The sequence below is a fragment of the Cydia pomonella genome, chromosome 4 (assembly GCF_033807575.1).
Source record: "Cydia pomonella isolate Wapato2018A chromosome 4, ilCydPomo1, whole genome shotgun sequence".
Taxonomy (NCBI): Eukaryota; Metazoa; Arthropoda; class Insecta; order Lepidoptera; family Tortricidae; genus Cydia; species Cydia pomonella.
In genome coordinates, this window is record NC_084706.1 from 25,959,611 (window position 1) to 25,986,034 (window position 26,424).

Genomic DNA, 26,424 nt, shown 5'->3' on the forward strand with positions numbered 1-26,424 from the left:
TTAAGAATTTACCCATTAAGTATTACCTAGTGTAAAAAGAGATAAAACAGTGTTATTGTCACAATAATAAATGCGTTAATCATTTACCTACGGAAGGTGGAGTTAAGGAAATAAATCTCCATGTACCAAAAAGTGTCATCAAAAAACCTTAAATAGGTGGCGCTACAATACCTAGAATACTTGAACAAAAAAATCAAATCATAGACAGCGCCAATAGCGCCTAGGTTCTTAGCTACTCTAGCGCTACTCTGGAGAGATTTGGAACTATTATTTATAGCTGACAGCTGGACACTTTTGCAACAGTTCTACCATAAGAGATGTCACTCCTCTTAATTCCACACTCCATACATTTACCTTTACCTTGATTTGCATAATAAATACAATTTATATTTATAAAAAAACACTACCAACTGTTGTAAACGTCTGACTGCAACCTATATGTTTCATTTGCCCCAATTTTGGTAATTTCACCTGTTGTAGGAAGACTAGATCCTATTTGCATGCTGTAAGTAATATTTTCGACTAACAAAATTATCCCTAAAATGTTGTTCCTCGAGTTATTTCGCTATCGTTAAAGATTGGTAAGAAATAAAAACAGTTTCTCTTACCCCAAAATTAGGGAAAGAGAAACTATTCGGGTCTATGTGGTTTACGTGGTGATTTCAGCCTCAGTGCATGTGGAAATTTCGGAGAAAAGTCAAGTTAAGTTTAATATTACACCGTTATGAACCACTTAATAAAAAAAACTAAAATTTGCTTCGGAACTGAGTAAAATCGTTTTATATTTAACAACATGTAAAGTATGTTTTCCTTACCCCACCTGACCTTAATTAATAATCGTGAAGTAATTAAAGTAAGTTTTAAGTCGGACCACCAAGTCAACTCCGCCATGATTTTGATGGCAAAGATTGTGCAAGTGTTATTTAAAACGTCAAATTCGAGTCAAACATCTTTGATAATAAGATGAAAATTTTAACATAAACAAAAATTCACTTTTGCTCACCTGGCAACCCTAATGATACAAATGGCGTCGGTTCACGACGTTCACGACGCATTCGGCAACTTTGACTTTTGATAATAAACACACAAAGGCAATTTGATTTACGTAAAGGAAAATGAACTCGTAACATAAGTGTTAATATTGGTATCTAGTGTAGTGAGAGTAATTATTACTATAATATTTAGTGCGTACTTCTATTTGTGAAAAATGTCGCGTGATCCTCGCGACCCTAGGAAAGGTTATTACAACAGGGAATGGGATCGAGATCGTGATCCGCGGGATCGAAACCGTGATCGTGAATATCGGCATCCAATTCCGAAACGAAGCCGCAGCCCCCTGAGGGACGAGAAGCGGCGTAGCCGCTCCCCGAGGATGAAACTCGACAAGGATCTAGATGAGAACATTTTAAGTGAGATCGCCAAGCTGCCTGAACCGAGTGAATTGTGGGAGCAGAATCAGTTCCCAGACCCAGGCTTTGCACCCCCGCCGCCGTCCTTCCAACAATCAGAGGTTTAGAATTCACTGTTTACCATAGAATTTTTTCATTTTATTCTACTTGCATGTATATATAAATGCTTCGCTTCTAAATAATTAAAAAACATACAGTGGTTTTCATGTATTACGACCTCGGTTGTACCATTCGCTTATAGCGACATAAAAGCCAAGTCCCATGAATTTAAAGCATACTTTCGTACAAGATTCTTGTGAATATAACGACTTCGGGTGTAGCAATGGTTTTAAATGAACAATCTGTAACAAATTATTAGAAATCCTATGCAGATATTGTGACTGGACTCGGAAAGCAAAAGACAAAGAGGTTTACTTTTTTATCTTTTGTTTACTTATGGTTTACTTACTTTCTACATATGGTTAGCAGCTGTAGTGACCTTTTGTTAATAGGTGCTTTTGGTTAGAGATGTTAGAGAGGGAAACAGAGTGAACACTTGTTGGAAACATTCTGATGTTTTGGAGTTAAATTTATACATATGTGTCTTTATCTGTTAACCTTTGCCTATAATGACTTTCAGATATAACGAGGTAGTCCCTTCATTGTCATTATGTCCGAAATCCACTGTATATTCCTGTTGTTCTAGTGTCACTCCATTGATAATCTTAATTCTAATTACAAAGCAATGTTCTCTCTAAAAGACAAGAATTAGAAAAGAATTTACAACATTAACTTAAAACCATTTCTGTAACAGGGTTATTTTTGTTCCTTAAACTTACCTACTTAAAAGATATTTAAAGTATTTAAGCCTTCTTTGGCAATAATCTGATATGTATCAAGATTGTAACTTAAATTGAATCCCTTGCCGGCAGTCAAACCCTTCATTCAGCAACTACCCGCCACCTTCCTACTCGGGCATCTACGATGACTTCCCTCCTGTTGCTACGGTGCCTCCGACCCCGCACCCACCGGAGATTGGCAACTGGAACCAACTGTCCCTGCCACCACCGCCTACTGCACCTCCACAATTTAATGTAGAAGATCAGATTAAGAAAGAAGGTATGCTGCATTATTTTTCTGCTTTTAAATTAGCATTAAAAATATTAAGTTTTGGCCGCTGAACAAAATATCTTATCCAATGTTATTATCACTGAAGGGTGTAGCTAGCTGAAGGCTGGCAGAGAGAGCAGTTTATATGGCCGATAGCCAAGAGCGGGGGAGGAGCATACATTTAGTTGTTTGGGGGCAGCTGCCCCCCCTGGGCCCCCTTGGTGACGCCCATGTTATCAATGAAACGGAGTACAGATATCTTTACAGCTCAACATTCAGTTTCCTGTTATGCTCTCAAGTGGCATATCTGTTTAAACTTTGTAGTTTCTCTAAATGGCTTTGCGCCATTTTAATGTTTTTTTGATATCTAGAATTAAAATGTTATAGTGACCCAATTTTTTTTAAATATAGACACAGGAGCTTACAAAAATGAAAAAAAAATACATACCCATTTTTAAAATTGTTTTACAATAAAAAGACATGTCGGAATTGCTTACCTTCTTTCTAATGTTAAAAAAACGAACTATAAAGAGATACTGAACAAATATCAAAAATGATATTTTATACAAATATCTTGAGAAACACTTCTCCTCATACTTATATAGCTTGGGGAATGATACATCTTTGAGTCTAAGCTAACTTTCCACTTCACTTGAATGGAAAAAACTGGGAAAGTGTCATTATAAATGGAATATTTTCATATAAATTTGACATTCATGATGACATCGCCACACTGCCAAATGCCATGCCCAGTTAGCTTGGTCTGTCTCTATCCACTTGTTTGCTCATTATCATATATATCTCTTGGTATCAGGATTTAAATTATATTCCGACCAAAACCACAAAAATTCCATATATGTATTTAGGCGGGTCCACACAGAGCGAGCATACGCGCGAGGCAATTTCCTCACACACAATACGGCCAGTGCAGACGTGCCTCGGCCGAGGCGGCCCGCTCGGGCCAGGAAAACGTGCGCGCCGCCTCGGCCGAGGCACGTCTACACTGGCCGTATTGTGCGTTAGGAAATCGCCTCGCGCGTATGCTCGCTCTGTGTGGACCCGGCTTTTAGTGATGTTTGATGCACTAATAAATGCACGGCATACAAATAAGTGTTGTTTCAAGTTATGATGAAGAGTTTTAGTCTTGTAAGATTATGCTTTAAGTTCCCCGGTATGTTTTTGCTTGATTCAGGTAATTTTTTTCAAGGTTTCTTGGATGATAATCTCATACTTAAAAATACAATATTTAGTGTCAAAGGAAGACGAAATATCAGTCTTCCATTTGTAGTTGGAACCATCTGAGCTGGACATATTTAACATAACCTCTAGTGTGCTACGGCCCTAATACGGCCCTAGTACAAATTACCTCCCAATGAAATTTGAATCATTATTAAATAGGTCCACACAGAGCGAGCATACGCACGAGACACGGAACGGCCAGTGTAGACGTGCCTCGCTCGGTGCGCGTGTTTTTCTCGCCTGAGCGCGCCGTCTCGGCCGAGGCACGTCTATATTGGCTGGTTTGTGCGCAAGGAAATTGCCTCGCGCGTATGCTCGCTCTGTGTGGACCCGCCTAATGGAACAGAGTAGTTTTTGTAATCAATTATATTTTCTAATACCGAATGGTATTTGTAATGGCATTCAAATTCGACTGCTAATTTTCGATGTTGGGCCACTGGAGAACTCAGCACTCACCTTACTGTATATAATGTATATGTTCATAACAAATGGTTTCATCTGCACAAAGTTTCTTGTTTTTAGGTTGAGTTCTATATAAGTTGGACCCATTATATTGCATGACTGTATTATTGGTGATATTGTATCATCAATATCATCATATAATGGCTCCTCTACACGATGGCCCAGCGTAGGCCAGTCCAAGGGACGCATTTATGCGTTAGAGGGAGCAAGTGATATTGCTATCTCATTCCACTGCATAGCTACGTCCCTTAGACTGGCGTACGATGGGCCATCGTGTAGAGGAGCCCTAATAGAGATGTAATCTACTGCATGCCCGGTATTCTAACAAATCATCATTTTTATGACATCCATTCGGTAATGCCCTATTAACTATATTGTCAAATGCATATTTGAAATTAACAAAATTACCAGAATATCTACATCACAAAATAATTAAACTTGACAACGAACTGACAAAGCTGATAAAGAAGAAAAATAAAGAAAAGGAATGTAGTTCTTGAACTTGAAGAAAGAAGCTGATCATCACGGAATCAATATAGTAATATCTACTTACTATTTTATTTATGTCTAAATTTCGAATGTGACTAATATTATTTCATATGTTTTTTTATAAGAATGTGTATTGTATATGGTGATAAATGTTTTCAGGAGAATATATTTAGGATTCAACACCATTTTGATTTCGTCGTCTTGTTGATTTTGGTGATTCCTTGACATCTAATACAAATAACTCCAACGCAGGTTCTGATATTATCGCTTATTATCTGATTAGAGCCTTTGGCGGTGACTCTTGCAAATATCAGTCAGTTATGATGCTTTTTTTCCAAAATTACGAATTGTACATAAGTATATTTATATTTTGCTATTTTGAGTGTGACCTCACTTAACGTGTAATCTGTCGTGCCTGCATTCGCTACATTAAAAAAATTCGCTCGCATTTAGCCAATCGCGTGACTTACAAGTTACGTGACGTCACACTTTTTCCAATCAACCAATCAGCTTACAGTGCTCTTTCTCACGCAGCGGCGATTGAGTCGGAAATGCGCCACCAGAAGGCAGCACTATCCAAGCAGCGCGAGGAATACATGAAAAAGGCGGGAATTTTGAAAAAGGAACTCGAAACGCTTAAAGACCAGCGCAACGAACTCCGCGGCGACCCGAAGCGATCGCCTTCGCCAGACACTAAACGGTTTTTAAAGGAGAATACTAAACTACAGGTTTGAACAGAATATTTAAGTGAACATTGATATTTGGAACATTATTACTTTTGACTCTTAGTTGTGTAGCTTTGCTTGCCTTACGTACACAACTGGGAATCCGTTGCATTTATGCTTGCCTTTGTCTAGTTGGAGATTCAGAACAAGCTGAAGACCATCAACAATGTGGTGGATATGTTGAACGGCATCATCGGAGAGGAAGCGGAGGCGGCCCTGGACTCCGGGGACTCCAGCCCCGACCTGAAGACTAAAAGGAAATCCAGGTGTGCCATATGTTACACGTTTCTATTTGTCTTGTTGAGCTGAAATTTATCTTATTTATTAATTTTGCACGTAAAGCTTGATTAGAAATATACACACCAAACATTATTTCCGGTGAGAGATATTTCTGAACATGCTTTTATATCTAATGCCTTTAAATTTTAGTTAAACAAGACTTAAGGTTATTTGTAAAATAGATGAAATATATCCCAAAGCAGGAATGAGAGAGGCTTTCGCGATTCTTCGATTGCTTTCATAGTTTGAAGTTTGAAGAAGATAAGTTGAAGATAACACAAGGAATGGACATATAATATGAGGATTTTTGGTATGGTTTGTTTAGTTATTTATGAGAATTATTGTAGCTTTTATTACATTGCTGTGTTTTTGTGAATATTATAATGTTAATATAAATAGTTTTGTATTATATATCATGTATTTTATATGTATTATTGTACAACTTAAATTAAGAAGTTTTAAGCGAGGTTTAGACTAGCAAGAACTTGCACACAATTTTCATTACATTGAGGTATCTGATCAAACTTTTGAATGTCGTTTATTTTATTATAATAAATTGCATGCAAGTTCTTGCTAGTCTACATGTCGCTATAGTTTCATTGTGGCTGATGTGAATCTACGTGACTTGATGGACAAATATTGCAATTGAACTGAAATAAATATTCGTTTACAAAATTGTTTTTGTTTTCTTTACCTTGTTTGTTGCGTTTTTCAGTGGTTATGTTATTAATGTTTAATCAAAATTAAACAACAACACGGTATGCAATATTAGGAATTAAATACCATTTGTTATCCTACCAAAAAAAGTGTTTTGAGTAAAAAAAGAAATTAACAAGCAGATCAAAATTATATATGGGAGCTTAAACATGTCAAGTGAAATAACAAGAGTTATTAACAGCTTATATATTTTTGCTTTTCTTGAAAGAAGATAGCGTGTGCCGTATTTTTTAACCGACTTCAAAAAAGGAGGAGGTTCTCAATTCGACTGTTTTTTTGTATGTATGTTACTCGATATCTCCGAGAATCGTGAACCGATTTTCAAAATTTTTTTTTAATCGAACGGGTATGACCCCGAGATGGTCCCGTTGGCACCAAGTCGGGGTCTGATGATGGGATCTTGGCGCTTTTGGTAAGCGTGCTCCACCGTAGACCGCATCATCACTTACCATCAGGTGTGATCGTGGTCATATGCCTGCCTATCCTCCATAAAAAAAAAATTGAAGTCGGTTTTATTAATGTTTTACTAACAACTGGGTCATCGGACCAATGTGTATTCGGAGGGCTTACCGTGAAAAACGAAAGTCGAAATATCCACACTGGACACGGAAAATCTCAAAATCAAGCGCTAATCGACTAATTCATTGTGTTTTATTTAGTGAGCTAATTACTTATATGATTTCCTGAGATCATTTATCTCAGGTCCGCTTTTTAGCAAGTCAAGTGGCAAAGATCGTTTAAATATATCGGTATGCATTCTTACCGGTTTGTTTCATTTGAACAAATATTTTTTTCATGAAATAGTTCAATTTGTTCCATCGTCACTGTCCCTTTGGACACTGAAATATAAAAAAAAAAACTTTGCGACATCATTAGGTTCAACTGGAGATAACTTTGAATTATTTCTGACTGTCGAATGTCTTCAAACTGCGGTTTGGTGTTTGCTAGTTAAGCTAATTAATATTTAGCTAAGCTAATTCATAGTTAGCTAAGATAATATTTATTACGGTACGTACTGTGAAAATAGCTAGTTCCACATAATCTAAAGCAAACTATGAAAATGCTAAAAAAATTAAGAAAATAACAAGTACGTTTCAAATTTTCTTGACATCAAACCCATTGGCTGGACAACCAGGGATGTGTGTCAAATTCCACATTAGACACCATATTTTCATGCATACCGCATCTGTAATGCAATTCTAAACAGAAAATTGTACGGACAGCGCTACCTACTGAAACTGCTAATTTCACAGCATTTTTTTCCTCTGTTTTTATATCCTACAAGGTGTATTCGGGTATTCCGTCTACTTAAAAATATGCTAATTCCGAAAATCACCCATAATTCCATCTTATTAAAGTAATTTTTTTGGAATTACCCGAATGCACTTCATACTAAAACAGTGATTGGCTAATACTTAGCTAATCACTGTTTTTGTACCAATTGTGCCATTTTAGCACCTGACATAAAAATATGGTTCAGATAGATCAACCCCAATATCACCAAAGTTACCTATATTAACCCCCAATCTACCCACAGATCGCCGTCGAACAAGAAATTCAACTATGTGTACTACGATCCGGAGATGCATTGGTGTCGCGTGTGCAACGAGTTCCCGCCCACAGCTAAGGATTATCTGAACCATCTGCACTCGCCAGCCCATCAGAAGTAAGTTGTCCCGTCCCGTACACACAGATCCCCAACAAGATCAACTATGTGTACTGCGATCCGGAGATGCATTGGTGTCGCGTGTGCAACGAGTTCCCGCCCACAGCTAAGGATTATCTGAACCATCTGCACTCGCCGGCCCATCAGAAGTAACTTGTCTCGTCCCGTACACACAGATCCCAACAAGAAGATCAACTGCGATCCGGAGATGCATTGGTGTCGCGTGTGCAACAAGTTCCCGCCCACAGCCAAGGATTATCTGAACCATCTGCACTCGTCCGCCCATCAGAAGTAAGTTGTCCCGTCCCGTACACACATATCCCCAACAAAAAGATCAACTATGTGTACTGCGATCCGGAGATGCATTGGTGTCGCGTGTGCAACAAGTTCCCGCCCATAGCCAAGGATTATCTGAACCATCTGCACTCGTCCGCCCATCAGAAGTAAGTTGTCCCGTCCCGTACACACATATCCCCAACAAGAAGATCAACTATGTGTACTGCGATCCGGAGATGCATTGGTGTCGCGTGTGCAACAAGTTCCCGCCCATAGCCAAGGATTATCTGAACCATCTGCAGTGCAGATTCTGCACTCGCCAGCCCATCAGAAGTTGTCCCCACCTACAGACAGATCCCCAACAAGAAAATCAACTATGTGTACTGCGATCCGGAGATGCATTGGTGTCGCGTGTGCAACGAGTTCCCACCGACAGCCAAGGATAGAGGATAGTAAGTTATCCCCGTCCAGAGACCGACGAAACAGTTCAACTATGTGTACTACGATCAGGGGATGTATTGGTGTCGCGTGTGCACGGCCAAGGATTACTTGAACCATCTACACTCACAATACCTAACAGTTTTGAATGATTCACGTTTAGTTTAACTAGACTTCAATCGACCAGGATATGGACTGTAATTACCTTTTGTATTGTTTTTGAGCTCGCGATATTTCGACGCAGTTACATGCATTTTGTTCACGGGTAACTGGAGATAGCGGGTGGGTGTGTTGTGTAGACTGAGCGCGACATGTAAATGCGTCGAAATATCGGGAGCTCAAAAACAATACAAAAGTTAATCACGGTCCCTACCCCGGTCGATTTAAGTCCACCTACACTCGCCGGCTCATCAGAAGTAAGTTATCTGCTTTTTACTTTAGCTGTAGAGAGAATATTGCCCGTCGGGCGTTCGCGATCAGCGGAGGTTGCATTGCAAAGCACATTGACCACTAGTATCGGGTGGTGTTGATTTTTAGAGCGAGTTTTACATGCAAAACTTCCACTCGCTCCATTTTCTTGTGTAACAATTGTTAGCAAAGAAAACTAGGACCAAATATAGATGTATGTTATGTAAATGTTTATACCAAGCTTCATGCATTTTAAGCGTAAAATGCATTATAATGAAAGACTGAAATCTCAACTGTGGAATAGACTCGGAAACTGTAGTACAAGGACGGACTAGTTTTGAATGGGTTGCCTCTGCTTATATGGTGATGATAATTGTCTCCAGAATGGCGGCAGCACACATGGAGGCCCCGTGGCACAGCGTGACGACGGCCAACGAGGGGTTCCCCAGCTTCTCCTCGGCGCCCACCAAGCGGACCCCTATCAGAGGTATAGTTACTACACAGGTGTCTGCAGAATGGCTTCGCAACAAGATTGCGGCTTTTGCGTCATGTCCATATTAAGATTTCTACTCGGAATCCCGCGGTGTGGCACCGTCCGTCCGTGCCTATCACTGATAATAAGGATCCTGCTTGAGGACGGGATTTTATTTGCATTTTTAAAGTACGTATAAAAAGTTTAAAATTAGACTGAAACAAAAGAAAAGCTCACACTTTAAAATGTGTACGCCATTATAAACCTTATGGTGTATATTTGTAGGCTTACAATTCTTTGTGCCGTCAACGGCGTGGTACTGCAAGCTGTGCGACCAGTTCATCGGGGACCTGCACTGCGCTTCTGCTCATCTCAAGTCTATCGTGCACTCCAAAAACTATACCGTATGTTTCGTATGCTTATAATGATATATGTTAAAACAGATAACACAGTTCAGATTTACAATGTACTTGCCTGTCAAACAAAGAGAATTTGAAATAGAGGTGGATTGTCAAAGAAAATTTTGTAGCCACAGTAAATTTACTGCCATTTTTCGACACATGATTAAAACTTTTAGAACGCCATTTGACTTCGATCCTTATCTTTTCACTGATATGTGTTTAATTTGTTAAATATCAATAAGTTGCCATCCCAAAAAGGCGCGCGGCTAAAACCCAATATTCACGATGGCGCGCCGCACACGGTAGGCATGGCGTACAAAGGGTTAAAAATAGTAAAACTTAATAAACATGTCGTTCAGAACTTCGTCGAGCAGAACCCCCACTGGGAGACCGACTGGATGTCGGACCGTCAGAAGGCGTTCGAGAAGGCCCGCGGCTCCAAGGCGAAGGAGGACCCCGCCAAGGCCGCGCAGCAGGCAGCCGCCAGCAGATACGCCGCGCACACCATCACATTCAACAAAGGTAAACTAACATAGTCTGGCAAACTAATTTGTCAGTAGAAAAAAAACACGCTAAATTCAAATTTTTTATGGGAGATTGAATCTTTGCTACTACATTTTCCATCGACAAAATTGTCTTGGGGACTATTTAAATAAAATCGAAAATAAGGCAAAAACTTGCACGAGTTTCGGTTCAAAACTACCAGGCGCACATCGCTCACTAAGAGGTTCTAGTGAAGAGCCAGATAGCCGAATGAGTCAATCCGATCGATTTCCAACCTTATCGCAACGGTCATAAAGTCTACTCTATTGAGCGACGTCCGTAAGAAAGGTATGTATTGTAGACGTGACGAGTTGGTAAGGGACAGCTATATACTGGATGTCGATCCGTCAGAAGGCGTTTGAAAAGGCCCGCAGCTGCAAGGTGAAGGGGGACCCCGCCAAGGCCGACCAACAAGCAGCGGCGACCAAAACGGCGTAATTATGCGAGAAATCGTATTCAATTTGATCGTATTAAGCAAGTATTAAGCTTATTTTGACGACCGGTTTGGCCTAGTGGGTAGTGACCCTGCCTACGAAGCTGATGGTCCCGGGTCCCGGGGTTTTGGTTACGTTCAGTCTAGCATCACGTACGGTATAATTTTTTGGGGAAACTCGACCGACTGGCTAAAAGTTTTTAAGATGCAGAAACGATGTGTAAGAGCGCTCTGTGGGGCATCTCAAAGAGACTCCTGTAAACCTCTTTTCCTAAATATAAGATTTTACCACTACCTTGTTTATATATCAAGGAAGTTGCTATGTTTGTAAAAAATAACCTTAATTTATATCAAAGGAACGATAGATTCCACCGTAACTTGAGAAACGAGTACAGACTCGTAAATACGCATCAAACTAAATCGACATTTTACAAAAATAGCATTTTCTCCATGGCAATCAAGATTTATAACAATATTCCGGATGTATTTAAGAACCTTGACAGAACTAGATTTAAAAAGGCACTTAATGAATGGCTATTAAGCAAAATGTTTTATTCTCCACTTGACTTTATAAATAACAATGGCAAATTATAAAATATTAATGTAATAATATTAATGATTAACTTGACATATACAGATGTAGTGTAATGGCATAAAGTTGGGGACCTTATTGTATAAAATACTGCGTTATATGTTGTATGTAAATAATGTAAATAACTTGACTGCATGTTGTGCATGGCATTCAATATTGTACACCATAAATGTGGTAGACTACGGACAAGGACATATTACCAATAACATCTTTTATATTTGTACCTGTGGTCTGACAATAAATAATTTCTATTTCTATTTCTATTTCTATTTCAAATCCTGGTAAGGGCATGTATTCGTGTGATGAGCATGGATATTTGTTTCTGAGTCATGGGTGTTTTCTATGTATTTAAGTATTTATAAATATTTATATATTATATATATCGTTGTCTAAGTACCCTCAACACAAGCCTTATTGAGCTTACTGTGGGACTTAGTCAATTTGTGTAATAATGTCCTATAATATTTATTTATTTATTATACTGTATTCGTTGAATAACTTGAATACAAAGGAAAATTAGGTAAAAAATTGCACTCGTTTCGATTCAAAACTACCAGGCGAACATCACTCACAAAGAGGTTCCAGTGATGGGCCAGTCCGCTGAATGTGTCAATCCGTTCGATTTTCAACCTTATCGCAACTGTCACAAAGTCTATCTTAGCTGAAATAAGGTAAATTAAGTAGTAAATAGGGTTGAGTAAATTTAAACAATCACCAACATATTACAAGCTTTTATTTAACCTGCATTCTATATTAGGTAGACTTTTTTTTTCTACAGGCAACTATCGAGACAATTCTAATAAACAAAAACACAATTAGACTGCGTTAATATCACAGAGTTCCTATGGCCACCTCCTGTGTCCATCATCAGACCAGCTCAACGGTACCATAATATTGCATTCTCACCCTAACCTAAGTATGTGAAATTTCAGCTCAATCGAATAGTACGAAGTGGGACTTTCGATAGTTGCCTGTTGAAAAAAAAGTATTGCGAGTGATAAGCTTGTATCAAAAACTACATTTTTGCAAAAAAACTTTCATTCAACAGATGGTTTCCACACAAAACGCAAGGACAGCCCGCAGCCGCCGGCCGAAATCAAAGAAGAAAAACAGAAAAAGAAGAAGAAGGAAAAGAAAAGGAAGAGCAAAAAGAAGAAGGGCAAGAGCTCCAGCAGCAGCTCGTCCAGCTCCTCCAGCAGCTCGGAGAGCGATACTGTGACTAAGAAGAAGAAAAAGAGTAAGCTTAGAACTTTACACTTTTGATATCAATGACATGCACGAATGTGAATTTAACCACAAAATGCATGCAACATCGAGTATTCAATTTCATACATATTTTCTGGGACCCTTATTATTTTATGTTTCAAATAACGATATTCATAAAATTTCCCTCCCCCAAGCTGAAATAATCTGCTATGCCGATGACACAGTGATTCTTTTTAAAGGCGATACTTGGGAGAGTGCTTTTGCTGCAGCAGAAAAGGGTATGAGTAACGCCGCTTGTTGGTTTCGAGATAACCTACTGACCTTAAATAGTAAAAAGACTAAATTCTTGTGTTTTCATAAATCTGCCGCTTCCAGTCCCACTAATTCTACAAATCTAATCAAAATTCATAATTGCAACAATGTCAGTAACTTAGCATGTTCTTGTGAAGTCATATGTCGTTCCAACTCTATCAAATATCTTGCCTTAGTTATAGACGAAAACTTAAATTTCAAATCCCATATCAACTGTCTCTCCAATGGGATTAGGAAAACGATGTATATATTTAAGAAACTTCGACATTCCGCGAACATGAGCCTTTTAAAAAATACATACATCTCTCTATGTCAGTCTCTAATTACATACGCCATTGGGGTATGGGGCAGTGCTGCAAAGACGTCAATCTTAATGGCTGAAAGAGCCCAACGTTCGGTCTTAAAGGTAATGCTCAAAAAGCCCTTCAGATATCCGACAAACAGCCTCTACCAGGAAGCCAAAGTACTGACAGTCCGCCAGCTTTACATACATAAAGTCTGTCTCTCGATTCATAAACGCGCTGCTAAATCCGAATATTACTCGAAATTACTATCTAAACGCGTATTCAAGTTGCCTGTTCCGAGGGTTAACACTGCTTTTGGGAGACGTTTTGGCGACTTCCTCTGCTCTTCGATTTACAACATGGCCGTAAAGTTTCAGAGCGAATTAATTAATTGCACTGTGCATGTAGCCAAAAGGTTACTCTTCAACTGGTTGTTGTCACTTGATTATAGCGAGACTGAGACATTACTCCTAAGAATTGTTTAACATTAACTTTATTAATTATATAAAATGAACTAGACTAAAAGATTAGTATAGAACCGAAGTTATAAAGAATGAAGCATTAGGTAAATAGTTTAATACTGAAAACTGCATGTATCAACTTAATGAATGAATGTCATATTTATTATATAAAAATAAATTTTCGTTTTTCGTTGACTTGCATGACATTTATATGTACTTCTGGTCTCCCGCGATACAGGCCTAGCCTAGTGCGGGGACTCCTGGAATCTCTGTTGTCAATCTAGTTATGCACCAACTCTTAAAAACAACCGCTGTATACTTTTTCTGTGTCCTTTCTTGTGCAATAAACATTTTTTTTTTTATCTTTAAATCTTATCCCATTAATATGCAAAGAAATTTTTATAGATACATCTTTAAAGTATTTAATTAAACATATTGATTTAATTTTATTAAGTAATTTTTCTGTAGACTTTATTGATAACAATTTACCACAATATATTAACACGATAAATTACGGTATCACTGGTTCCGGTACCACTTCCCGTAATGAACATGTCCCATCCCTACGCACACACGCGCCCGCGCGCCATATTTGGAGCGACCAATCGCAACGCCGTGAGCACCCCTCCCGCACCTCACGGTTTGGCGATTCGCGTCGCGAACAAAATGGCCAATATTAGGCTTCTATAGGCGGTTTTCTGTGACACTCAAAATAACAAAAAAAAAAACTAAAAATCCGGCCAAGAGCATGTCGGGCCATGCTCAGAGTAGGGTTCCGTAGTTACTCTTCCGTCACAATAAGCTAAACTGGAGCTTAAAGTATGGTAGATTGTTAACCAAGGGATGAACTGTGGGTGTACGTCTTTTTACTATGGAGGGGAAACTTTTTGCGATAACTCAAAAACAGCTAAACTGATCATATCCGCTATAGTTTTCATTTAATGTCTTTCTTAAGCTCTACTTCCAAGTTTTTTTTTCATATTTTTTGGACCTATGGTTCAATGGTTTTTTTCTTTCGGAGCAATTATCTCCGAATATATTCACTTTATCAAGAAATGTTTGTTGAAGACCCCTATTAGTTTTGAAAGACCTTTCCAACGATATACCACACTGTAGGGTTGAAGCAAAAAAAAAATTCCACCCCTACTTTACGTATAGGGGTGGTACCCTAAAAAAATAAATTTTTAGTTTTTTGTGTACGACTTTGTCGGCTTTGTTGATTTATATATCCATACCAAATTTCAGCTTTCTAGCACTAACGACCACGGAGCAAAGCCTCGGACAGACAGACAGACAGACGGACATGGCGAAACTATAAGGGTTCCTAGTTGACTACGGAACCCTAAAAAACACTGTATGTTATGTAGTCAACTAACAATAAGTTGACTTACTCTTGTATGTATAGAGTGGATGGCGAACGCCGAGGCGCGTCTGAACGAGAGCGACCGGCAGCTGCTGGACTCACTGAAGAGCCGCATGGGCCGCGCTCGCGACGCGCCCGCGCGGGAGCCCCGCGACTCCAGGGACGGGGCCGCTTCGAGGAAGAGGTGAGTCTCGTTATATGAAGAGCCGCATGGGCCGCGCTCGCGACGCGCCCGCGCGGGAGCCCCGCGACTCCAGGGACGGGGCCGCTTCGAGGAAGAGGTGAGTCTCGTTATATGAAGAGCCGCATGGGCCGCGCTCGCGACGCGCCCGCGCGGGAGCCCCGCGACTCCAGGGACGGGGCCGCTTCGAGGAAGAGGTGAGTCTCGTTATATGAAGAGCCGCATGGGCCGCGCTCGCGACGCGCCCGCGCGGGAGCCCCGCGACTCCAGGGACGGGGCCGCTTCGAGGAAGAGGTGAGTCTCGTTATATGAAGAGCCGCATGGGCCGCGCTCGCGACGCGCCCGCGCGGGAGCCCCGCGACTCCAGGGACGGGGCCGCTTCGAGGAAGAGGTGAGTCTCGTTATATGAAGAGCCGCATGGGCCGCGCTCGCGACGCGCCCGCGCGGGAGCCCCGCGACTCCAGGGACGGGGCCGCTTCGAGGAAGAGGCGAGTCTCGTTATATGAAGAGCCGCATGGGCCGCGCTCGCGACGCGCCCGCGCGGGAGCCCCGCGACTCCAGGGACGGGGCCGCTTCGAGGAAGAGGTGAGTCTCGTTATATGAAGAGCCGCATGGGCCGCGCTCGCGACGCGCCCGCGCGGGAGCCCCGCGACTCCAGGGACGGGGCCGCTTCGAGGAAGAGGTGAGTCTCGTTATATGAAGAGCCGCATGGGCCGCGCTCGCGACGCGCCCGCGCGGGAGCCCCGCGACTCCAGGGACGGGGCCGCTTCGAGGAAAAGGTGAGTCTCGTTATATGAAGAGCCGCATGGGCCGCGCTCGCGACGCGCCCGCGCGGGAGCCCCGCGACTCCAGGGACGGGGCCGCTTCGAGGAAGAGGTGAGTCTCGTTATATGAAGAGCCGCATGGGCCGCGCTCGCGACGCGCCCGCGCGGGAGCCCCGCGACTCCAGGGACGGGGCCGCTTCGAGGAAGAGGTGAGTCTCGTTATATGAAGAGCCGCATGGGCCGCGCTCGCGACGCGCCCGCGCGGGAGCCCCGCGACTCCAGGGACGGGGCCGCTTCGAGGAAGAGGTGAGTCTCGTTATATGAAGAGCCGCATGGGCCGCGCTCGCGACGCGCCCGCGCGGGAGCCCCGCGACTCCAGGGACGGGGCCGCTTCGAGGAAGAGGTGAGTCTCGTTATATGAAGAGCCGCATGGGCCGCGCTCGCGACGCGCCCGCGCGGGAGCCCCGCGACTCCAGGGACGGGGCCGCTTCGAGGAAGAGGTGAGTCTCGTTATATGAAGAGCCGCATGGGCCGCGCTCGCGACGCGCCCGCGCGGGAGCCCCGCGACTCCAGGGACGGGGCCGCTTCGAGGAAGAGGTGAGTCTCGTTATATGAAGAGCCGCATGGGCCGCGCTCGCGACGCGCCCGCGCGGGAGCCCCGCGACTCCAGGGACGGGGCCGCTTCGAGGAAGAGGCGAGTCTCGTTATATGAAGAGCCGCATGGGCCGCGCTCGCGACGCGCCCGCGCGGGAGCCCCGCGACTCCAGGGACGGGGCCGCTTCGAGGAAGAGGTGAGTCTCGTTATATGAAGAGCCGCATGGGCCGCGCTCGCGACGCGCCCGCGCGGGAGCCCCGGGACTCCAGGGACGGGGCCGCTTCGAGGAAGAGGTGAGTCTTAGAATTACGGTCGGTCGGTAATAATCGGTTTCGGTCGCAGTCTGTCTTTTCAGATGTAGTTTAGTTTTCATGTAAATTTTTAATGGAACTAGGCTTTGGCAAAAACGTGTAAAAGTACAATTTAGATTGAGCTCCCTGTTAGGTTTAGAATGCACTGCGATTCATTTCTGGCGGGTTCAGAACCGCAAACCGCAAGGCTGAAACTGCAAGAAATTAGATCAAAATCGCAAGAAATGACTTGCGGTGCGTTCCAATGTTTATGTGTCGTATCGTTTCTCAGAGAGCTGGAGCGTCGTCCGTCCCGCTCGCGCTCGTCGCGCTCGCACGGGCGGGAGCGGGAGCGCGGCGAGTCCCACGGCCGCGAGCGCCGCTCCGGCTCGCGGGGGCGCAGCCCCGCCGGCGCCGCCAGGAAACCAGAGATCAGGAAGATGCCCTTTATCGGTGAGTAGGTATCCAGACGTTTTAACCTCATATTGATCTTTTTCATATTGCCCGCCCCGAAAATATACCTTAAATCGAATCGAAACAGAATATCTTTCCAGAAGTCATCCAACATCCGATATCGAATCGAATAATTTCTAATTCCTAGTCATTTTTGAAATTTCTAATTTAAACCCCACCCTTAACCCTTTAAACGCCGCGTCTATCGTGCGCGACGCGATCCTAAATCACAGGTTCGCCTACTTAGGAAACAGACCTTCTGGTTAGTTAGTTATTTTTAAGAATTCAAAAAAAAAATCGTACGCGACGCGTCATCATGAACCTTGTCGTAAAGCACGAAAATTAATATCGGGCTACAGCCACCATAAAAATTCAAAATCAAATTTCAATTCATTTTTTTTTTTTTTTCAAAACTTTTTCCCTTTGCGCTATGACATGGGGTTCTTCAAGAAGCAGGTATTTAGGGCTCTCAAAGGTTACACGCATAAGTTACTCCTCCGATGTTGCTTATGTCCATGGGCGGCGATGACTACTTCCTATCAGGCGGCTCGTTTGCAGCCTTTTACATAAAAAAACAACGGGTTCAATCTGACGAATCTGTCGGTCACGTGACCTGTCGCGAGTTTAATTTTTTTTTTCCCATCACCAAAAGTGCACAGCGCCGCTAAAGAAGTTTTCACTTCAAAAAAAAAACTAAAAATAAATGCATTATATATTAATCAAGCAAGTCGTTATTCTTTACAAACTATCAAAACCATTTTTATACTATAAAAATTAAATAAAAAACGTCACAAGTTTTTATATTCACTTTAAATTGAAAGCACCAATTTTTTTTTATATCTTAAATCAAAAACGAAAATATTACAAATCTAATCTAAAGACAAAAAGCAGCTTTATAATAGTACATTACGATACAAGTGCGAAAAATAGGAAATTCGAAACGAGTGGCGATAAATTAAAACACGACCGAAGGGAGTGTTTTAAATCGACACGAGTTGCGAATTACCTATTCGCACATGTATCGTACAACGTTTTACAGTACATATGGCCCTTTAAATGTTCGACACAGTAACATAATATGCTACTTCTCGCACTAGTGCTATAAAGTAGCCCCATATGTACTGTAAATTACTATTTTTAAGGAATCGGATGCATGTATTTATTAAAAAAAAAAACGATTTTTTATACAATCAATTAAAATAATAAATACTTAACTAGGAATTGTTTTTAATTAAGATTTTTCATTATCAGGTAAAATGCCCGTGTACAAAAATCTGACCAAAACTACTAAAACTGAAGAACAGAAGAAAGAAGAAGTAAAAAAGAAGGAAGAAGAAGAAGCTACAAAGAAGAGGCGAGACGAAATGGACGCAGAAATACAAAAGAAGGTAAAGTATCTTTTAAGTACTCATTTGTAGCATTTTCAACTTTATGTATTTGCAATAAGGTTTACAAATCGTCAGTTAAAAGTGTGGATGGCACACTTCAGTGTAGTGATAGGCCGAATATGGAGTTTGCCGAATACGAATTCGGTTCAGATCTTACGGAACCGAATATTCAGCCGAATTATTCCGTTCAAATTGAAAAGTGGAAGAATTACTGTCTTGGGTGAGACTTGAACTCACGGCCTCTGGATCGATACTCCAGCGCTCTGCCATCTGAGCCACCAAAACCTCATCCATAGGCAGCCAATTTTTCCACCACATGGGTCTAGGGGACTCTAACGACATCTATCGTAAGAACGTTACACTTCTTAGACGGCTACCGGAGTTCCAAGTTATATTGGAAATTCACCAGTAATGATGTGCTACACATACTAAATTAATTTGCTGCCTATGGATGAGGTCGTGGTGGCTCAGATGGCAGAGCGCTGGAGTATCAATCCAGAGGCCGTGAGTTCAAGTCTCACCCAAGACAGTAATTAATTTATTCCGTTCATCTGTATTATTCTTATAAATAATTTGAAAACGGTTCATTCAGGTCAAAAGGTAAAGGACTTGCAAACACATAATCAAAACATTCCATGGATTCAACAGGTGGAATTCCGCTCAAAGATGGACGAGTGAGTTTGAGGGCCGACACGTTAGAGGAGGTCCTCAAATAATACGAGTACATCTTTAGCGTTTCCGGCCGAGGCATTACAGAGTGCTTTTCACGACTACTGCGAGGAAATAAGAAAACATTTGCATAATTATAAATAAGTACTTTATTTATTTATTTATTTATTTAATCTTTATTGCACATAAGAAAACACACTGTACAATAGGCGAACTTAATGCCGTAAGGCATTCTCTACCGGTCAACCTTTAGGCAAAGCAGATAAATTGTAGTCGGTGCAAAAACATAGGTATAGGTGATACAATTGATACACGTACGAACACAATACATTCATAAAAAATACATACATAAACATACATATATATTAATAAAAATACTTTAATAAAAATTAATATTTATATTGGCGTGAGGACAATTGTTGAAAGAAAGCGATGTATTTTTGCCAGGAACGTTTATATTTTCTTCACTAGAAGAACTAATTCTTATAGCGTAGATACGTGTTTCATGTATTTTTTTGTCAAACACAATGTACACTATCCAATTCAGTAAGTATTTTCCGATCCCGCCTTTTTTACTTTTTTTACCACTTTTAAGAGGCGTTTTTCTGTTGTTTGCTTCAAACCGACTCTAAACTTAGAAGCGTTATTGATAAAAAACCACAAACAGCTACAAAAGAAAAAAACCGGCCAAGAGCATGTCGGGCCACGCTCAGTGTAGGGTTCCGTAGTTACTCTTCCGTCACAATAAGCTAAACTGGAGCTTAAAGTGTAGTAAATGGTACCTTTCACCCGAGTTAAACAAATAGGCAAATTTGCATAATCAGTACCTAACTAAAGTAAGTCTTTTTACTATGAAGGGAAAACTTTTTGCGATAAATCAAAAACAGCTAAACTGATCATGTCCGCTATAGTTTTCATTTAATGTCTTTCTTAAGCTCTACTTCCACGATTTTTTTCATATTTTTTGGACCTATGGTTTAAAAGTTAGAGGGGGGGGGACACATTTTTTTTTCTTTCGGAGCGATTATCTCCGAATATATTCACTTTATCAAAAAATGTTTCTTGAAAACCCCTATTAATTTTGAAAGACCTTTCCAACGATACCCAACACTCTAGGGTTGAAGCGAAAAAAAAATTCACCCCCACTTTACGTGTAGGGGAGGTACCCTAAAAAAAATTAAATTTTTAGATTTTATTGTACGACTTTGTCGGCTTTATTGATTTATATATCCATGCCAAATTTCAGCTTTCTAGCACTAACGACCACGGAGCAAAGCCTCGGACAGACAGACAGACAGACGGACATGGCGAAACTATAAGGGTTCCGTTTTATGCCATTTGGCTACGGAACCCTAAAAAACGCCTTATTGGCTCTATAAATAACCCTACCTAACCTAATTTTATTTTTGAACGAAAAAGTTGCGCCACAAAAAGACCTTTTACCATCACTAATGACAGATGATGATAGCAATGATCACCAACATTGTAGTAGTGGTAGATCAGGTGCTACAGCTATTGCCTACTTTCCAGCTTGGTTTTAGACCATCTATTGCCACATTTCCGAACAGTGGCGTAAAAGGGGAATTTAAAGATTCTTTAAAAAAATTCTCGAGAATAAGTAGCCTAATTTCACCGACTTACGTAAAATATGTATATCCCATAGTGACTCAGTTGGCCAACGTTAAACTGGTGGTAACAGCGAAGATCCGGGTTACAAAATAAAAAAATATTTATTTGTCCAACATAGGTGTACATAGGATGTTACAGATTAGTCAGTTTCACTATGTGGGGCCTTACGGCATACAAATTTTGAGAGCATGCATGTCGGAATATAAATGTATGTACATATTTACAAGTCATTATCATCTAAAAATTCTTTTATAGAGTAGTAACTCTTTTGAACTAACAATAGTTTTAAGGCATTTTTAAACTTGTTAAGCTGTAATACTTGAATGTTCTGAGGTATTTTATTAAATATTCTTGAGGCCATTCCAACCACATTTTTTTGGAATAACATTGTCTTTGGTACAACTGAATGTAATATTTTACCCCGTAATCTTGAACTTTTAAAGCTTAAGAATAGATGAGAGTTACATTTCACAAAAACACACATTTCACAAATATATAATATAAACTAGGTAGTGTCAAGATCTTAGGATTTTGAAAATAGGGCTTACAGGATTCTTCGAAATCTTACACACTTACAAGATCTTACACACTTTTTTTGAGCGAGAAAAGCCAGTTCCCGGTCTGTAGAGTTACCCCAAAATATTAATCCGTACCTTAAAGTCGATGTTACAAAAGCATGGTAAGCGGTAAGCAGTGCAGATGGATTCACTCTTTTTCTTAAATTAAATAATGCATAGGAATATTGGTTTAATTTCTTACATATATGTATAGTCAATTTGATATTTCCATGTCAGCTTATCGTTTACATACAATCCCCGGATTCGATCCCCGGACGTGTATGCAGATATTACATTTTGTATTTATTTGCACTTGAATTTCATGTTTGATTGACTAAGCGAGTGTGAAGCTCGAGCTAAGCGTATCAGTTTCAGCTTATACAAAAATAGTTTCTTATGTTTGGTTGTTCTCCCTGCCTTTGTTTGCAGGTGGCGGAGTTTAAGGAGAAGATAGCCCGCGCGCAGATCCAGCAGGAGATCGGTCCGCCCGCCGTGGCGCTGCCCACCTCGCTCGGCGCGCCCGTCGCCTTCCTGCCCCCGCCGCCCGCCCCCGCCCCCGCCGCCGCCCCCGCGCCCGCCCCGCCGCCGCCACAGCCTGCTGCACTACTGCCGTGAGTCACTACACAGCCCGGCAGGAGGCGCGCCCGTCGCCTTCCTGCCCCCGCCGCCCGCCCCCGCCCCCGCCGCCGCCCCCGCGCCCGCCCCGCCGCCGCCACAGCCTGCTGCACTACTGCCGTGAGTCACTACACCGCCCGGCAGGAGGCGCGCCCGTCGCCTTCCTGCCCCCGCCGCCCGCCCCCGCCCCCGCCGCCGCCCCCGCGCCCGCCCCGCCGCCGCCACAGCCTGCTGCACTACTGCCGTGAGTCACTACACAGCCCGGCAGGAGGCGCGCCCGTCGCCTTCCTGCCCCCGCCGCCCGCCCCCGCCCCCGCCGCCGCCCCCGCGCCCGCCCCGCCGCCGCCACAGCCTGCTGCACTACTGCCGTGAGTCACTACACAGCCCGGCAGGAGGCGCGCCCGTCGCCTTCCTGCCCCCGCCGCCCGCCCCCGCCCCCGCCGCCGCCCCCGCGCCCGCCCCGCCGCCGCCACAACCTGCTGCACTACTGCCGTGAGTCACTACACAGCCCGGCAGGAGGCGCGCCCGTCGCCTTCCTGCCCCCGCCGCCCGCCCCCGCCCCCGCCGCCGCCCCCGCGCCCGCCCCGCCGCCACAGCCTGCTGCACTACTGCCGTGAGTCACTACACAGCCCGGCAGGAGGCGCGCCCGTCGCCTTCCTGCCCCCGCCGCCCGCCCCCGCCCCGCCGCCGCCCCCGCGCCCGCCCCGCCGCCGCCACAGCCTGCTGCACTACTGCCGTGAGTCACTACACAGCCCGGCAGGAGGCGCGCCCGTCGCCTTCCTGCCCCCGCCGCCCGCCCCCGCCCCCGCCGCCGCCCCCGCGCCCGCCCCGCCGCCGCCACAGCCTGCTGCACTACTGCCGTGAGTCACTACACAGCCCGGCAGGAGGCGCGCCCGTCGCCTTCCTGCCCCCGCCGCCCGCCCCCGCCCCCGCCGCCCCCGCGCCCGCCCCGCCGCCGCCACAGCCTGCTGCACTACTGCCGTGAGTCACTACACAGCCCGGCAGGAGGCGCGCCCGTCGCCTTCCTGCCCCCGCCGCCCGCCCCCGCCCCCGCCGCCGCCCCCGCGCCCGCCCCGCCGCCGCCACAGCCTGCTGCACTACTGCCGTGAGTCACTACACAGCCCGGCAGGAGGCGCGCCCGTCGCCTTCCTGCCCCCGCCGCCCGCCCCCGCCCCCGCCGCCGCCCCCGCGCCCGCCCCGCCGCCGCCACAGCCTGCTGCACTACTGCCGTGAGTCACTACACAGCCCGGCAGGAGGCGCGCCCGTCGCCTTCCTGCCCCCGCCGCCCGCCCCCGCCCCCGCCGCCGCCCCCGCGCCCGCCCCGCCGCCACAGCCTGCTGCACTACTGCCGTGAGTCACTACACAGCCCGGCAGGAGGCGCGCCCGTCGCCTTCCTGCCCCCGCCGCCCGCCCCCGCCCCCGCCGCCGCCCCCGCGCCCGCCCCGCCGCCGCCACAGCCTGCTGCACTACTGCCGTGAGTCACTACACAGCCCGGCAGGAGGCGCGCCCGTCGCCTTCCTGCCCCCGCCGCCCGCCCCCGCCCCCGCCGCCCCCGCGCCCGCCCCGCCGCCGCCACAGCCTGCTGCACTACTGCCGTGAGTCACTACACAGCCCGGCAGGAGGCGCGCCCGTCGCCTTCCTGCCCCCGCCGCCCGCCCCCGCCCCCGCCGCCGCCCCCGCGCCCGCCCCGCCGCCGCCACAGCCTGCTGCACTACTGCCGTGAGTCACTACACAGCCCGGCAGGAGGCGCGCCCGTCGCCTTCCTGCCCCCGCCGCCCGCCCCCGCCCCCGCCGCCGCCCCCGCGCCCGCCCCGCCGCCACAGCCTGCTGCACTACTGCCGTGAGTCACTACACAGCCCGGCAGGAGGCGCGCCCGTCGCCTTCCTGCCCCCGCCGCCCGCCCCCGCCCCCGCCGCCGCCCCCGCGCCCGCCCCGCCGCCGCCACAGCCTGCTGCACTCCCGCCGTGAGTCACTACACAGCCCGGCAGGAGGCGCGCCCGTCGCCTTCCTGCCCCCGCCGCCCGCCCCCGCCCCCGCCGCCGCCCCCGCGCCCGCCCCGCCGCCACAGCCTGCTGCACTACTGCCGTGAGTCACTACACAGCCCGGCAGGAGGCGCGCCCGTCGCCTTCCTGCCCCCGCCGCCCGCCCCCGCCCCCGCCGCCGCCCCCGCGCCCGCCCCGCCGCCGCCACAGCCTGCTGCACTACTGCCGTGAGTCACTACACAGCCCGGCAGGAGGCGCTGTGCCCTAAGCCTCACTTAGAAATTAAATAACAATTACTTCCAATCATAACTTTGTTTTGTGGTGGTATTTTTAATAAAGAAACTGGAATACTGTCAATGTTGCTGGGTTTGATTAGGTATGGTGGAAAACATAATAAACATTGCAATCCATTAATTATATTTGAACAGCGTATTTAATGCTGATTCTAGCGATATATATGCTTCAGTATACTTTCATACATAGATAATATTCTCTAAATCCGCGCTGACCACCCAACGGGGCCCCGCCACTTAACTACTTTTCACGCCACATGAAAGGATAACGGGGTTTAGTTGTCAGTATCACAAACATGCAGAAGCGCTTTTACAAATATACCGGTCTCACCTTCTTACAGAACACCACCACCACCAACTCCAAGCAACCTCTCCAAAGACTTCCAGGACGCTCTGGACATCATCTTCCCCTCCGAAGTGAAGAAACAAGCTGACGCACTCCAAGCGCAACAAGAACTGTTCGCCGCCGCCATGCCCTTCGGTCCGCTGGGCGGCGTCATGCCCCCCTTCCCCCCACTAGGCCTCATGCCCCCAGGCATGATGATGGGCTTCGACATGAACCCGCCCCCTTTAAACCCTAATCTTTTTCCTCCTAGACCGCAATTATATGACACACATGTTCCTCTAGTACCCAGCCCGAAGCCGCGACAGCAGAACAAGAGACCGATGAACAAGCAAAATAATAACAAACCAAATAATCAGAATAAACCTCAGACTCCGACACAGCCCCAACAAAATCAGCAGAGCCAGAAGCCAGCGGAGAAACAGAAAGAAGAAAATGGGAGCGTGGCAAAAAAGAAAGAGGAATTGGACGATTTGGCTATGTTAGGCATCGATGCCGGCGACGTCGCTGGAATGTAGGCAACAATTAAAATTGTACAAATATACCTAAAGATTGATTTCTATTTTAATTTTTCATCAGATTTTGATAATGTTGAGTCCCTATTCTGTACATTATTAGCGCAATGTTGGCAACTGTCCACCACCTTACGGAAAACAGCAGCCAAATGACACTAGACCCTACTCATAGTGTTGTGTTCCTGCCGGTGAGTAAGGTTGCCAGAGCTCAACGAGGGGGGGCGGGTTTAGGGTCGGCAACGCGCATGTAACCCGTCTGGAGTTGCAGGCGTACATAGGCTACGGAGACTGCTTACCATCAGGCGGGCCGTATGCTTGTTTGCCACCGACTTAGTATTAAAAAAAACTGTCAATGATGGCGCCATCATAGCTTGCCCCTGACTCTAGTTTTGTTCTGTGAGATTTGGCTTAAAGTGCTGGAATCCAGGTCATAAAATACCAAAAAGAAAGACAAGAATTTGAGATAATTCTAGGAAATGACAGGACCAAACCCATTTCACCGTAAGTCCTAAAACATCCTCCAGAGTTATGGAAACATTTTTTGTGCCAAATTCATCAAGCTTATGTAAGGTTGCCAGAGCTCAACGATGGGTTGGGGGGGGGGGGGGTTAGAGTCGGCAACGCGCATGTAACTCTGGAGTTGCAGGCGTACATAGGCTACGGAGACTGCTTACCATCAGGCGAGCCGTATGCTTGTTTGCCACTGACATAATATAAAAAAAATGCTTTATCAAAATCGACGAAAAAAAATCGACAGCAAAAAAAAAAGATCCATTTACCGACCACATGCAGCACGTAAAACAAGTGTTATATAATCAGTAAACTAATATGTGTTGTTCTATACTGTAAGACTGACAATCAATTGTCATTTTTGAATTGTAAGCAC

At 44.9% G+C, this 26,424-nt stretch overlaps 1 protein-coding gene across 1 annotated transcript; it reads left to right on the forward strand.

Moving 5' to 3' along the window:
• Positions 1-566: 566 nt before the first annotated feature.
• On the forward strand, positions 567-25,585 carry LOC133517535 (zinc finger matrin-type protein CG9776-like). The gene is made up of 20 exons (XM_061850859.1): positions 567-1,510; positions 2,321-2,507; positions 5,223-5,416; positions 5,546-5,679; positions 7,947-8,075; positions 9,581-9,684; positions 9,955-10,073; positions 10,430-10,592; positions 12,687-12,875; positions 15,307-15,448; positions 17,387-17,547; positions 18,799-18,935; positions 22,220-22,401; positions 22,903-23,141; positions 23,290-23,386; positions 23,651-23,755; positions 23,896-24,000; positions 24,141-24,245; positions 24,375-24,614; positions 25,022-25,585. The coding sequence occupies exons 1-20, from the start codon at positions 1,208-1,210 to the stop codon at positions 25,539-25,541; spliced, it is 3,555 nt and encodes a 1,184-aa protein (XP_061706843.1). The 5' UTR covers positions 567-1,207; the 3' UTR covers positions 25,542-25,585.
• Positions 25,586-26,424: the final 839 nt, after the last annotated feature.

Excerpts from the sequence above, each read along its gene's own strand:
- LOC133517535 (XM_061850859.1), top strand. The coding sequence starts at position 1,208 with ATGTCGCGTGATCCTCGCGACCCTAGGAAAGGTTATTACAACAGGGAA. Across the intron at positions 8,076-9,580 it reads CACTCGCCAGCCCATCAGAA|AATGGCGGCAGCACACATGG; the intron begins GTAAGTTGTCCC and ends AATTGTCTCCAG. Across the intron at positions 23,387-23,650 it reads CAGCCTGCTGCACTACTGCC|CCCGGCAGGAGGCGCGCCCG; the intron begins GTGAGTCACTAC and ends GTCACTACACAG.